General features: G+C 32.4%; 1 protein-coding gene across 4 annotated transcripts in view; it reads right to left on the bottom strand.

Annotated features, from left to right (window-relative positions):
• Positions 1-59: 59 nt before the first annotated feature.
• The window catches only part of LOC148617448 (L-fucose kinase-like), a 134,051-nt gene continuing 118,656 nt past the window's right edge, over positions 60-15,454 (bottom strand). For 2 of the 4 annotated variants that reach the window (XM_088585142.1, XM_088585141.1), the window contains 8 exons: positions 15,123-15,226; positions 14,570-14,707; positions 12,280-12,374; positions 8,229-8,447; positions 6,074-6,173; positions 5,467-5,690; positions 5,059-5,076; positions 60-3,465 (listed from right to left, as the gene is read on the bottom strand). In XM_088585142.1, coding sequence (XP_088441268.1) covers positions 3,397-3,465; positions 5,059-5,076; positions 5,467-5,690; positions 6,074-6,173; positions 8,229-8,447; positions 12,280-12,374; positions 14,570-14,707; positions 15,123-15,226 — 967 coding nt within the window. In that variant the 3' untranslated portion in view covers positions 60-3,396. Of the gene's footprint in view, positions 3,466-5,058; positions 5,077-5,466; positions 5,691-6,073; positions 6,174-8,228; positions 8,448-8,486; positions 8,639-12,279; positions 12,375-14,569; positions 14,708-15,122; positions 15,227-15,454 lie in introns of those variants that run through there. The other 2 variants (XM_088585143.1, XM_088585144.1) reach the window with 2 other exon arrangements.

Raw genomic sequence — 15,454 nt, 5'->3', positions numbered from 1 at the left:
TATCAACTTCTTCAAACAGTTATTCTGTGCATGAGCTTTTAAATTAACAACAATAAAAATCTCTCTAATTTTTATTACAAAAATAGAGGTTTACACAAAATAAAAATGTAAATTGCACAATTGATATAAAACTTTACAACCCAAGGCATCATGATGGTTCTATTATTTTTTAAACAAATTTTCAAGATTTGTAAAAAAAGAAATGTTGGTACAGTCGGTGGATTTCTTCACGGCATCCTAGATTATCAATGAAAATGATGTATTTTGTAGAAAATAAGACCAATCCACAAAAAAGGTTCCCAAGAAATAAAAGTGCTTTCACATTATAAAGCTTATTACTTTGAAAGCATTTGAAATTTGAAAAAAGGTACAAAATATATATTCGGTTTTAAACTGGTTCCCCCTAGCATTTTTTATTCTGATCAAACCCCTCAAATATATATTTGCATAATAGTGAAATTAAAAACACAACTATTACAACAAGACAATATTTTCAAAACAATAAAATACAAGTTATCAATCAACAATATCATGAAGAAAACATACGGTAAATAAAGAGAAGGACCATATGACATTGTAATATCAAATATCATGACCATGTAAGTGTTTAATAACATTAAGTACAGTCTAATTATATTATTATACTATTTGTCTTTGCTATATTTGTTTAATAAGAAAGACTAGAACTATAACTGTTTGAAATTACCCAAACCTTAAATATCAGCTATCCAGATAAATGTAGAATATATTGCTTTAAATGCCAATGAATTTTATATGGCATAAAATAAAACATTAAATGATACCCTGCCATATTCACTGATTGTGATTGACCATGCATGATATAACAGAGACAGTTTCACATTTCTAAACACAATTACTTATAAACATAAAACATGTATGCACCCTAAAAGTCAAATTCTTACTTAATTAGGTTACTTTCAGGGTTATTAATAACTAGATGACAGTAAATAACAACTTATTCATTGACGACCAATAGGTGACATTGGGCTGACATTTTCATCCCGATGGGGTTATTGTCTCTTTGACATATTCACCATACTTATTCTCTTTATATTGATGGTATCTAAGGTTGATTAAATAATTAAGACAGCTGAAAGTCACTATCAAAAGAATAGTAATGACTTTTTGATGCAGAAAATATGACCATTTAAAAATTAAAAAGCTGCCCATTTTAAGGTCTAAACCTTGACAAAATTTCAAAATCTCTCCATCAGAGCCTAAAGTTTATCAAATTTATGCATCTAAGTTTATTGTCAATACAAATTTTCCACTGTATTAGAAATTTAAAGTTGTAGAAACCCTACTCACCATGAAAGTTGACATAAAAAATGGTACTTTTACAAATACAACCTCTTGATTAAGTAATAACTTAGTGGTAATATCTTAAAACCTCACTATAGGTTACAGACCACCAATTCAACCAATCAGCATTTGGAATGTACGCAAAAATAGTCCTACGCAGAAATTACCCCTGTTCCTCATAGTGCTGTGAAAAAAGTTCTCATCTTATTTAAAAAATTTAAACAGTTTCTGAAAGGAAAAACATTTCTGTACATTTTATAGATGCATTTTGCTTCTTGTGATGTGAAGCCTAATCTCCATAATGATTTTTAAATATACCCCTATCTTGTGAAAACACTGGGATTTCCCATGCTATTTAAAGACCCTTCACTTCCGGTGACCAGTACTGCACTGCAAGTCTACAACCCCACATGCCATTCTGAGGATTGTGAGCTGACATATGTAGAATCATGCTGATATATAGTCCTCTGCAGGTTAAAGTTAAGGTAAAGTCCAGAGAAGCCATTGAATATTGTGAAATTAGCATAGAAGCCTATGGGAAGTGGAATTTGTGGTTTTTAGCCTTAAGTTGAAGCCATGGCAAAATGAAAAGTTTCTTGAAATAGCTTTAAACTACTTGAAGATCTTGTTAACTTTGCCATGAGAGGAAAACACTACAAAAATCCTTCAAAATATGCATTTTTTTAAGTTATAGGTCCAAATTATGGAAAATTGGTCTTTTTGGCTGATTTTTATGTCCTATCTTGTAAAAAGTGTAGAAAATTTAGTAAAAATATCAAATATTAAACTTTGAGGGCTATATTTACCTAAATATGGTGGTAATAAGCACTTGAAATCAAGTTTTGTGTAGATTTGAGCAAAAATTAGGTTAGAAATGAGGAAAAACTCACTTTCATTACTGCGGTTAAGGCCATATAAGCATTCCCCTATGGCAACATGGAAAATCCATTATTGAGTACTTTTTTTGCTTTAGGTGCTCTTTACTGGTCATGTTTTAATGTGAAAACACTGTATTTACAAATTTAAAGCCAAATATATCACCTTTTGTGAAAATTTAAAGATTTAGGATTTTTGACATGTGATCAAGAAAAAGGGGGAGGCATGTCAGAAATAATTTTTTAAAAATAGACCAATTTCTCAGAAAATGATTACTTTTAAAACTATTTCTTCATTAATATTGTTAAAAAACAAGTTGTGATTGATATTTTTTATTTGAAGAGTCAGAGAAAGTTCTTTGCAAATATTTAATGCATTTAAGTATGGTAGAATATTGTCACTTTTTTGCTCGCACAACTTGGTTACCCTATATTTAAAAATCAAATATTTAAAAAAGTGCTAGTCACATTTCACTGTAACTTTGCAAATGCATTCAGTATGTGTGTAGGAAGATACCTGTATAGTTATTTATTTTTTCTAAGACAAAAAGTGACTCTTTTGGTTACAGACCACCAATTCAACCAATGAGCATTTGGAACGTACGCAAAAATAGTCCTACGCAGAAATTACCCCTGTTCCTCATAGTGCTGTGAAAAAAGTTCTCATCTTATTTAAAAAATTTAAACAGTTTCTGAAAGGAAAAACATTTCTGTACATTTTATAGATGCATTTTGCTTCTTGTGATGTGAAGCCTAATCTCCATAATGATTTTTAAATATACCCCTATCTTGTGAAAACACTGGGATTTCCCATGCTATTTATAGGCCCTTCACTTCCGATGACCAGTACTGCACTGCAAGTCTGCTAACCCCACATGCCATTCTGAGGATTGTGAGCTGACATATGTAGAATCATGCTGATATATAGTCCTCTGCAGGTTAAAGTTAAGGTAAAGTCCAGAGAAGCCATTGAATATTGTGAAATTAGCATAGAAGCCTATGGGAAGTGGAATTAGTGGTTTTTAGCCTATATCCTCTGTATATCACTGCACACATATACATGTACACATTTAGAGGTCTACTAAAGAAATCATCAAAAAGCATAGTACAAATACACCCATAAGTATTAAAATCACATAATTGATAACTTCTTCCAAAAAGGATAAACCACAGTAAAAGTATATAACTTTTGCAAGCGTTAGTCTTCAATAGTTATCTTTAAGCCCTCCATGTCTATACAAGTCTCATAAACCACTGCTTCTGTTCCCTAAAAAAAAAATTAAGTGATGTTTATTGCATTCATAGCTTTAATTTACATAATAACCTCCATATGGGGTTAAAGATTTTTTTACTCAATTTGGCTGGTAATTGGTTATACCAATTAAAAATGTATAAAAGTCATTAGAAATTAGTTTCAGATCATTATTATCCAAGTCACTTACACATGATTTAAATGTTACAGGAAATTGTATGGAAATGTATTACATATCACTGTAACACGAGAAAAGATGGAAATGTATTTAATATCAGTGTAACAGGACACAGTATGGAAATGTATCACATATCACCATAACAGGAGACGGTATGAAATTGTCTCACATATAACTGAAACACAAGACAGTTGGAAAAGTATCACATATCACTGTAAAACGAGACCATTTTGAAATGTATTGAATATCAATGTAACACTAACAGTATGGAAATGTATCGCATATCACTGTAACACTAGACAGTATAGAAATGTATCACATATCACAGTAACATGAGACTGTATGGAAATTTATTAACCAACTACCCAAAATACGTTAAAATATGTCAAAAACTGACCAATTGATATGAATTCAAAACGGGCATATATATACAGGGCCAATACAGCATCATAACCTCCAGTTGTTTGACACCCCCCCCCCCCCAGGACTAAAAGCTGCAGAAAAACAAAAAAAAATCTTCCATTTTATACAAAAAGGATATTTATATACAAGACTGTATATAGTCAATAAATATGTAATTTCATATTGGCCCTGTTATATGTTTCAGTCAATCATATTGGCCTCAACAGAGGTATTGGCCCTCGGCGATGCCTCAAGACCAATACGACCACCTCGACCAATATGACAGACCTCAAATCTATAACAGGGCCAATATGAAATTACATATTTATTAACATATAGTATCACATACCACTGTTACATGAGACTGTATGGAAATGTATCACATATCACAGTAAATCGAGACTGTATGGAAATGTATTACATAACACTGTAACATGAAACAGTACGGAAATATATCAAATATTGTTTATTACAGAAAACTACTTGATTTAACTCGCGTTATCATTTTTCACAGTTACAATTTTTCAGGCATAACTTTATGCAGCTTTCCTTTTAAGTGTAAGACTTCAGTAATGTCAAATTTACATTCCTATTGTATCCTGCCATTCTTAATGTTTCAGATAGCTAACTTAACATGCAAGTTATATTCGCTAGCATAATTGGTACTTTTCAAAACATACCACACATGCTAAACAAGGTAACTAGAAAGTACAAATATACATTTATATAATCAGTTATAGGATAGTTTCTGTCAAACAATTTCTTTTTTTCTGGTGTATCTTGGAAGTTGGATATAAATATAATTCAATATTCTTCCATTGTTCAAATGCAGATTTATGACATGACACATGCACAATGTGACTATATTTTAGAATATCTTTTGGGTTGTGAAGCAACTTTTTATTTTGAAAATGGCTTATAAAAATGAATCATTCATCAATTGAAACAAAGACATGCACAAGATGGCTATAAAGCAAAGCAAAGATCAAGGCACCAGAGTTTCTAGCTTCTTTATTATCTATACAAACCCTTTGTTGTTCATCCATCTATAAACATTTATAAATAAAATAATCATAAAACTGAAGATTAAAAATTCCGATTTTCAAATGGAAATATTGTCAAAGTTTTTCTTTAAATTTCATACCATGCACAGAATCATCTGTATTTACTACAAGTAATGTTGAAAAGCCATCATTCAAAGATGATACAAGACTTGAAATAGAACTTGAGATAATAATTTACAAAATGGAACATAAACTAGTACCTGAAATGAGACAATATGACATAACAAGTAATATTTCAAAAGCTTAACTTTACTTATAAGCATAAATTAGAAAGTCTGATCGAATATTTTAAAAAGTACATTGTAGTACTTTCATTTTTTGCTTCCACAAAATTTTGACACTGCAAAATGGGGAATACATTCTTCAACATACTTCAATAGTAGGAATGAGTTGTGTAATGACATCCTTCTGTATGGAATCCCTCGCCAATACATACATAAATCCTCCTCCCCCTGCACCGGCCATACACATCCCAAGGGCATAAGGTCGTACAGTATCCATTAAAGTTTTGATGATCTCTGTCTCACAGCCTGGTGCCATGATTTTCTTCATTTCCCAATATCTGTCAAGACAGTGACCCACTCTCTTCAAATCCCCTAAACATTAAGAGAATGACAGATAAACTGGTTGGTTGATTAGTTTAATATATATTGGCAAGTACTGTGAAATTTTATCCAATGATGTCTTCATAGGTAATTTCTTAAACTTTTATTTTTCACACTTTTCTGTTTTCCACAAATTGTAAAAATTAGTAAATGTGAAACACAGCTCTTTTAAAGAATTTCATACATTTCAGCTCAACTACCACGCTAGCTGTTATTTGGATCCAACATGGTGCTAGCTCAAAGAAGCAACAGCAGTGTGTAAGAAGACAACTACCTCACTCTGATATTTTGTTCTGACCTTTTTATGATCATGTATCTTTTCATATAAATGAGTTGAATACCCAAGACAATTACTATAATGTTTGAAGTCTTACCATCAATAAATGCATGTGCACATTCTTGAGCTAAGGCCACTAAGTTGTCTTCTGTTTCTACTATCAGTGAGTTACGTGCATACCAATTTCTAACAACATCCTTAAAAATTGTAAGTAAATGATCCCATGTAGTCAACCCAATCAACATATCAGTAACCTGTATTAACTACCAATAAAATATAAGCTTAAATATGATAAAAACTGTCAAACAATACAAAATGTAAAAAGTAAATCAATACAACAAATAACGTATTGGCCCAGTTCAGAACAGTCCAATATAGGCTATTTTTTACATTTTACATGTACAATATTAAAATTTTGAGACTTCTTAATTAACAATGCAATTGTCTGCAGATAGAAATAGGAGTAGAAAGAATCATGGATATAAAGCCTTAACTTCTAGGCACAAGATAAATAATCCTTCCTTTCATGCTTCAATCTCATTTAAAAAAAAAAAAAATACTTTGATCCCCATGATGGTGTAGTAGAAACCCATATTGGACAAGAGTTTGACATATTGAAGTAGGCAATATGAAATATTGACTTGATAAGTAAATAGAATCACAATTGTGTAAAGTTTTCCATATTTGCCTAGTTATCAATCAAACATAGTTAGCAGAAGGACGTATAACAGCCAATAAGGAAAATCTTACACAATACTATCATAATATTAATTACCGGTAATATGCGGAAGGCACTACCTTGAATGCCATTCACTGCAGACTTAAAAGCCAAGTTTAAGCCAAGCCAAAATCAAGATGTATCAAAGAAGGTAATATGACCAACCAGAATTTGCACGATGTTTGTTTCTGATTGTACTTTGTACCACATTACCGACAGAAAGTTCTCCTTCTTGTAGATTATATCACCCTACTGACAGAAGGTTTCATGCTTGCAGTTTATATCACATTACTAACAGAAAGTTCTCTTTCTTGTAGATTATATCACCCTACTGACAGAAAGTTTTATGCTTGCAGTTTATATCACATTACTAACAGATAGTTCTCTTCCTTGTAGATTATATCACCCTACTGACAGAAAGTTTCATGCTTGTAGTTTAAATCATATTACAGACAGAAAGTTCTCCTTGTAGATTATATCATCCTACTGACAGAAAGTTTCATGCTTGCAGTTTATATCACATTACTGACAGAAAGATCTCTTTCATGTAGATTATATCACCCTACTGACAGAAAGTTTCATGCTTGTAGTTTATATCATATTACCGACAGAAAGTTCTCCTTCTTGTAGATTATATCACCCTACTGACAGAAAGTTTCATGCTTGTAGTTTATATCACATAACAGACAGAAAGTTTTCCTGTCAGCTTTGTTAGCATATACTGGGTAATTATGAAGGCAACTTGGATCATTTACAATCACAATGTTCAGTGGCAGATCCAAAGGGAAGGGTAGAGTCAAAAGCTTTTATTCTATGCAACCTCTTTAAAAATTCTTCAATCCATCCTTGATGATGCATTTAAATCTGTTATTACCTTTTACTAACCATTGTTATTAAATAAAATTATTTTTTCCACTTAAACAATGAAGTCAAACATTTGTGAAAAAAATAATGGTGTAACTTCTTAAATACATGGTCAAGTAAGTAATAAATAGAGGCTCTAGTCAGAATCAATCACCTGGAAATTTGAAATCTTTCAGTCATATCATTAGGAACAGACCATCAATCAAAGAGGCCCTGATACTTATACTTTGAATATAAATAAATTTTTAAATTTTTAAATAATGGAAAGAATGATATAAAGGGGGTATTACTCTATGAATGGGCTGTAAGATTTACTTGAAATTTGCGAGGAAGATAGATCTCATCAGACTGAAGAGTCTAAGATGTCTTAGTTTTCTACTGTTTGTTATGGTTTTTGAAATAAAGGTAAAAAAATTGGTGATATACCTATATGGTCTATTTTTAGTAACAATGGCCATGTTTGTCAACAGATAAAAAATCCCCAAACCTGATCTAAGCAAAATACATTCATGAACATTCATACCAAGTTTGGTTCTAATTGGTCCAGTAATGTGAGATGATAAGTTTTTTAAAAGTTGTTAATGACATGACAAATGGTGATGACAACGATAGACGAGAATGACAATGAAGACAATGGACACCATGTGATGGCAATAATGTGAAAGCATACCTGTAAAAGATTTCTTGCTAGTCTTGTTTTTCCCGTATATATCAATACTATCCTCTCATTAAAAGCTTTGATAGTTTCCTGAGAGACTTTTAGGTCAACAGCCTGTACAGACACTGGTAACTTCCCCTCTGACAAACCTAGATGTATCCCTCCACAGAGTCCTCCAACCTGATCCTGCCACCCTCCCCCTGTTGTCATCATCTGTTCTACATACAGCTCCTAAAATGGAAACAAAAACTAGATGTATCCTTCCACAGAGTCCCCCAACTTGATACTGCCAGCCTTCTCTTGTCGTCATCATTTGTTCTACAGCTCTAAAAAAGAAACAAAAAATAGATGTACCCCTCAACAGTCACCAAACCTGATCCTGCCACCCTCCCCATTGTCATCATCTGTTCTACATACAGCTCCTTCAATAGAAACAAAAACAAGATGTATTCCTTCACAGAGTCCCCCAACCTGATCCAGCCAGCCTTCTCTTCTAGTCATCATCTGTTTTACATAATAAATAGTTGATACTTTTCTCCTCAATACTTTCTACCCCGATGAAGGCCCCAAGGCTGAAAACTTCTGCTGATCTTCTTTGTGTACATTTTATATATATATTTTATTTGTACGTAGTACCATTTTACCTTTTAAACGTGGGTATTGTTCACTTATTCATTATTCTTATTTACGTTTAATTTGAGCCACTTCACAATATATATTATTTTTATTTTACATAAAGCTCCTTCAATAGAAAAAAAACAAAGATGTATCCCTTCACACAGTTCCCAAACTGATCCTGTTTCTGATGTCAACATATGCTCTACACACAAATCCTATAAATGGTAAAAGATGTTATATGCAATGTGTGCTTTGAAAACACCCCCTACATCAATTATTATTGACAACCTGAAATTGACATCCTGAACTACAATGGTACTTCTTTATAAATTGACAGTTCTTTGTTAATGCATACTATATTTCCCTACATCCTTGTTTACCCAACTCTTTAAGCTTAAATGTGACTGGCAAATGAGTTTCCATTTCTGACGTAATTAAATTGATTTTTGAAATGTTTGGTAGATACTTTCCCTATTTTAACAATTATTCACTAAACATGCTACAGTCTATTAATCTACACACGAAATCATGTTTCTATGTCAAATTATAATATAGAAATTCTACAAAAATAGGGCATTGATGGAATATTTAGTGATACCCCACCAAGTGATAGTGAAAAAAGGGGGATGACTAAATGTTCAAAATGGTCTGACTGAAAATGAAAACTACATTTTGGATTTGGATAAAATGCAAAAAATATCAGTTTTATATATATTGTAAATTTCGATATGCTGTACATGTATTTCAAGGAGTAACCTGTCATCAGCAGCATTAAAATCAAATATGTAGGAAGATCATAATCAAAATATTAGTTGTATACAAGTAGTTCTCAACACCACAACTATTGAAAGAAGAATCCAAATCTATCACAGAGAGGTTGTACCATATGCAATGCAAGGAATGAAGCCTCAGTGTTTTGCGTATTTTTGAATTTGGAATACTGCAAAATTTCATAAAAAGGGTAGATAATATGATATTATTCGGGGTCAGACAAGTCTGACTACTGGGTTGGTGAATACCCTCGGGGACCTCATGTCCACCAGCAGTGGTATCTAACCAGTGGATTTTAAATGCAAAAAATACCAGTTTTATATATTGTAAATTTCGATATGCTGTACACGTTTCAAGGAGTAACCTCACATCAGCAGCATTAAAATCAAATATGTAGGAAGATCATAATCAAAATATTAGTTGTATACAAGAAGTATTCATAACCAAATCTATTGAAAGAGGAAGCCAAATCCATCACCGAGAGGTTCTACAATATGCAATGCAAGGAATGAAGCCTTGGTGTTTTTTACGTATTTTTAAATTTGGAATACTGCAAAATTTCATAAAAAGGGTAGATAATATGTGATATTATTCGGAGTCAGACAAATCTGACCACTGGGTTGTATTTTATGGTATATGTACTTAACAACTGTGCAAAGTTTAATACAAGAGGCTCTCAGGAGCCTGAATCGCTCACCTAGTTAAATTTTGCCTTTCAAGGACAATAAATTTAACATGAAGTTGTCCAACAAGAAGACTTTATTTTATTCAAGATATTAGCTGAAAACTGTAAAAAAAAAAATGTTATTTTTACCCCTTCCAAGGGCAATAACTCTTAAAAGGAATCGTCTGACAATTTAAATCCCTGAAGACTTTTGTAGTCCTAGTAATAAGCTTCATTTCAGCTGGGAAAAGAATTTGGCTAAACCTAACAGTTTTGGTGATATATATACAAAAAACTACAGTCTGACACCTATGTTCTAATTTTAGTGATGGCAGCCATGTTTTTCGACGTATCAAAGACGCCCAAATCAGTTCTATGCAGGATACTCCAAGGAACATTCAAACCAAGTTTTAATTGGTCAAGTAGTGTCAGAGGAGAAGATTTTTGAAAGAAATAATATTAAAAATAGCAAAAAGCGTTGAAAAAGTGTAATAACTCCAACATGTCCTAAAGGATTAAAACCAAAATTTTACCAAAGATAGATCTCATCATGCTGAACACTTTTACCAATGTCAGAATTCAGCTAAACCTAACCGTTTTGGAGATATATGCAAAACACTATTGTTTGACCCTAATGTTCTATTTTTAGTGACGGCAGCCATGTTTTTCAACAGATCAAAAATCCCCACATCAGTTCTATGCAGGATTCCCCAAAGAACATATGTACCAAGTTTGGTTCCAATTGGTCATGTAGTTTCAAAGGAAAAGAGTTTTGAAAAATTGTTCACAAGAATCCATACAAACAATGTTACATAGCTGGATCTGCAAAATGTACCACCAAACCTCTTTCAAAACTTTTAACTTCTATACTCACAACTGTCAAAGAGGGTCTACAGTCCTACCACAATACTTGCTACTCTCGTAGTGGTATTAATTCAATGTGGATCCTGAAAAATTCAAAAGATCTTTTGGAGACTATCAGTTCAAGGCTATTATCTGAATATAATAGCATGAAAACCTATGATTTTTCAACACTGTATACTTCTTTTCCCCTTAAAAACATTACATATTGATGTTTCTCCAAAAAAGATGGTACACCTAGACACAAATATATAGTTCTTGGTAGAGATTCCTCATACTTTGTAAAAAAATAATTCCAAATCCTCTTCCAAATTTACAGATGTTTTCAAAATTCTGGAATTTCTAATCTCATATCTTGATCTACACTTAGAGATGGATGGTAAAGGGAAAACTATTGACTAAACTTTACAACAAACGTGATGACTTTCCATTCAGGATTGTCAACTCTCCTTTCATCTGTGGCAACATCCCTTCAGCACCGCCGTATGGAGTTTTCATATCACAACTCATATGTTATGTCAGAGCTTGCCATAACTATGCAGACTTTTTGTATTGTGCTACACTTCTTACAATTAGGCTTCTTGAACAGGGTTATGTTGCTATAAGATTAAAGTCATCACTATAGAAATTTTATGGTCATCATTATGAACTTGTGTATCGTTATTGTGTATCCATCTGCACCATGAAAACCAATTTGTTCAATGTCATAGTTTTCCTTTCCTCTTTCATCTTCCCCAGCCTTGACTTTTTATGAACAACTTGACGGGTGTTTCTGGAAAAGCAGAGGATGCTTACCCTACCAGTGTACCTGGTCCACGCTCCTAGTTTTTAGTGGAGTCTGAGTTGCTCATTTACTTTTGTTACTTCGTATGTATTATTTAAGTTACTTTATGTTCTTTGTTGTGTATGTCTGTTTTCCATGTCTGGTCTTTGTCCCCAAATTACATTCTATTGATTTCCAATAGAATCTTGGTTCTCTTGATTACTCTTTCTTTAACACAAGTTTTAAGACAAAATTTTGAAATTCAATGAACCTATCCTAAGTGGGTTTTTTTCTGGTATGTACATCTGGTTTTCTCCCCTTCCCTTGAAATATCATTCACTTCATTATGAGATGATACAGATTATCTATTTATCTATAAACATTACCAAATGAATTAATGACATTCTGTCACAAGTTTTCCCAGCAGCTCTAAGTATCACTCCAATCAGGGCACCAGATAATATACTACTGGTTCCCATTCCTATAAAGAAAATTTTCTAAGTTATACACACAAAAATCATTTTAAAATATTCATCCTAGAACCTAACATATCAAAAAATCACAAAAATATAAAAACAACATAGTAAATACATGCAATACTGTACAGAGATTTGTAATAGACTACCGTATTTTCCGGTGAATAAGGCACATTTTTGTGGAAAATAAGGATAAAATCCACATATAAAGCGCACCCGAGTATAAAATGCACCCAAATTGACGATAAATGTGGCTATTTTCAGATACATATGATACTATTTACGTTTTTTTTTCAGGTCATTTGACAAAAGGGAGTGGGGAAGTAAAGGTTTATAGGGTTTTATTTTCAATAAAATTTGATATTATGCATTATAATTGTCAATAAAATTATGATTTTCTCGTATATGTCGTCTTATTTGTTGTTTGAAGTTCGCGATGTTGACTTTCACCCCACACTGTACTCATCCAAGCTGTCGCCCATTTTGGGGTCGTTGAGTAATAAATTTGTTTTGTTTACATTTAAAAGGAATATGATGGCTTTATATAGTTATTACAACAATTTGTCAGTGAGCTGATTAAAGGTTATTTGTTGTTTGAACATTGTGATATAAATAATTGTTTGTCACCCCAAGCCGTCCTCACCCCTAGCTGTCAAGTTCGTTGTGTAATAAATTGTTTTGTTTACAGTTATGATTGAAAATACATTAATTAACGGTATTGGATGGGCTGATTAGAGGTTTCAATTTCTACAGGTGTCATGTTTTGAACAGGTATAGCCGGGGGAGAAATTTAGATTTTAACAACAGTGGAAAAATCTGTGCACACATGTACACCCCTTTATTGTACCTCTTGATAACTCTAAAAATACTTAACAATATATCACCACGTGACCAAATTATTGATCGTAAAGACACAAGTCATGAAAACTTCATCATCATTATACATTTTATTCTTTTTAATCAAATAAGCAACAAAACAAAACATGAATATTTATTCAGATGAAAACAAGATGTATACATTGCAAGTTCCTGTCATAGTCGGCTGTTCAGATCGTATAAAATAATGTCAACAATGTAATTTCCAGTCAAAATCAGATCAGCTGAAAAAAAAAATACACATATAAAGCGCACCTGTGTATAAAACGCAGGTAGAAGTCACATGAAAAAAAATAGCGGCTTATGCACCGGAATATACAGTATTTGGAAATGTTTCTTTAATGCACAGGTCTCTGAAGGGATGTGACACTGTAAGTAAGGATAATGACTAATGACCAAAGAGTTCTTTAGGGAGTCTAATAATGTGCATACAAAATTAAATAAGCCTTAGATATGAAATGTTCCAAAACGTAAAACTAATCTTAAGTGAATCTAACATATTTCATGTGCTTTCTTTGCTTAAAACATAGTAAAATTAAAGAACCTTAATGAGCACACTCACATACCCCACGCGTCCCCATGTTGGATACTCAAGTAAATTTGTTTGTAAGAGAAATACATGTAGAAGGACCCCGATAAAAAGGAATAGGAGTTTTTTTAGGCTTTAAACCTTTAGCTTTTAACTAAATTCTGTTACTCAGAATGGTAGTTTCATACTCCAGACTGTGATTTCTCAGAGTTTTGGTAAATCCAAAGTAAATATCATGGTAGCGGAACAAAACATACACTTGACTTGTAACTTATCACGGTAAACTTAAATACCAAAAATCATGTCATAATCTGCAAGGTTTTAGAAAAAAAGTAAAACGGTTATTTCTGTGAATTTAGCAAAGTTCAAGGCCCGTAATTTCGGTAAAAATCATCAAAACGGAACGAAAGTTATATTTGAACTGTAACTTATCATGGTAAACTTGTATACCAAAAAATCATGTCAATATTTGCAAGCATTTAGAAAAAAAGTCCAGAAAACTGTTATTTCTGTGAATTTTGCTAAGTTCAAGGCCTGTAATTTTGGTAAAAATCATCAGAGCAGAACGAAAGTTAAACTTGACCTGTAACTTATCATGGTGAATTTATATGTCAATATCTGCAAGCGTTTAGAAAAAAAGTCTGGAAAACTAATGATGGACTGAAGGACGGACGGATCAAAAACATTATACCCTTCGCAACTTCGTTGCATGGGGTATAAAAATTCAATACTGACATTTTCATATATAACCTTATCTTTAAGTTAATGTTTTATTAATAGCAAAATACACTGTACCTGAACCAAGAGGTAGATTAGACCAGCTTTGAATTTCAAATCCACCATTGTATTTGGATTTCAGCTGTTCCTTGAGGGTTTGGTTAGAGTCAAGATCTATGAGCCCACCACAGATAAATGCTGCCTTTAATAGAGCACCTAGAACATCAAATCAAATGAACAAAAAAAACATACATTTCATAAAATCTTACAAGTTTAAAAGCCCAAGGAAGACTTGCATCTTCTATGTCAATTATGTAGGATAAGAGAGACAAAATGACAGCTTGTTGGCTTGGTTACAGTACAAATAAGTCTTAATGTAGGCACAATGTTTACAACTGACTTTTACTTTCAATGACCTACTACACTGAATTACTCAATTTAAATTGGTAGATGTGTTCCAAGTCTATTGATCACTCTCCGTCTTCGATCATTTTTCATAACTATGAAAATAAAAAATCTGGTATCTTTTAAATCTTATCTTCTTTGATCAATGAAACCTTTTCAATTTTTGTTATTATCGGTTATTAATAGACACACATTATCAAGTTCTATGAAACACAACCAAACAAACCTGGAGCATAAGGTTGATTGTAGTCTTCCAAATCTTGGAGTTCCTCACAGATAACCCTTGAACTTTCTACTCCATCATTGATAATTACAAACACCAGTTTCAGCCTGCATATTAAAAATATTAGAACTGTGCAGAAATGAAGAGCGCACAATCATAAGAAGTTATTTATTTTGAAGTTGTTTTAACTTATATACAACATTTGTGATCTGGGGCTATTAATTACCTAACAACAGGATTCTCACTAGAAATTAAACTGAGCAAAACACACCCATGCTCTCCACCTCAAAACACACCCATGCTCTCCACCTCAAAAATCAAAACATAAACAAAAT

Source organism: Perna viridis, chromosome 5 (genome assembly GCF_037379345.1).
Source record: "Perna viridis isolate PV_CMFRI_1.1 ecotype Kerala chromosome 5, ASM3737934v1, whole genome shotgun sequence".
NCBI classification, from domain to species: domain Eukaryota; kingdom Metazoa; phylum Mollusca; class Bivalvia; order Mytilida; family Mytilidae; genus Perna; species Perna viridis.
This window is presented reverse-complemented; position numbering and strand designations above follow the sequence as displayed.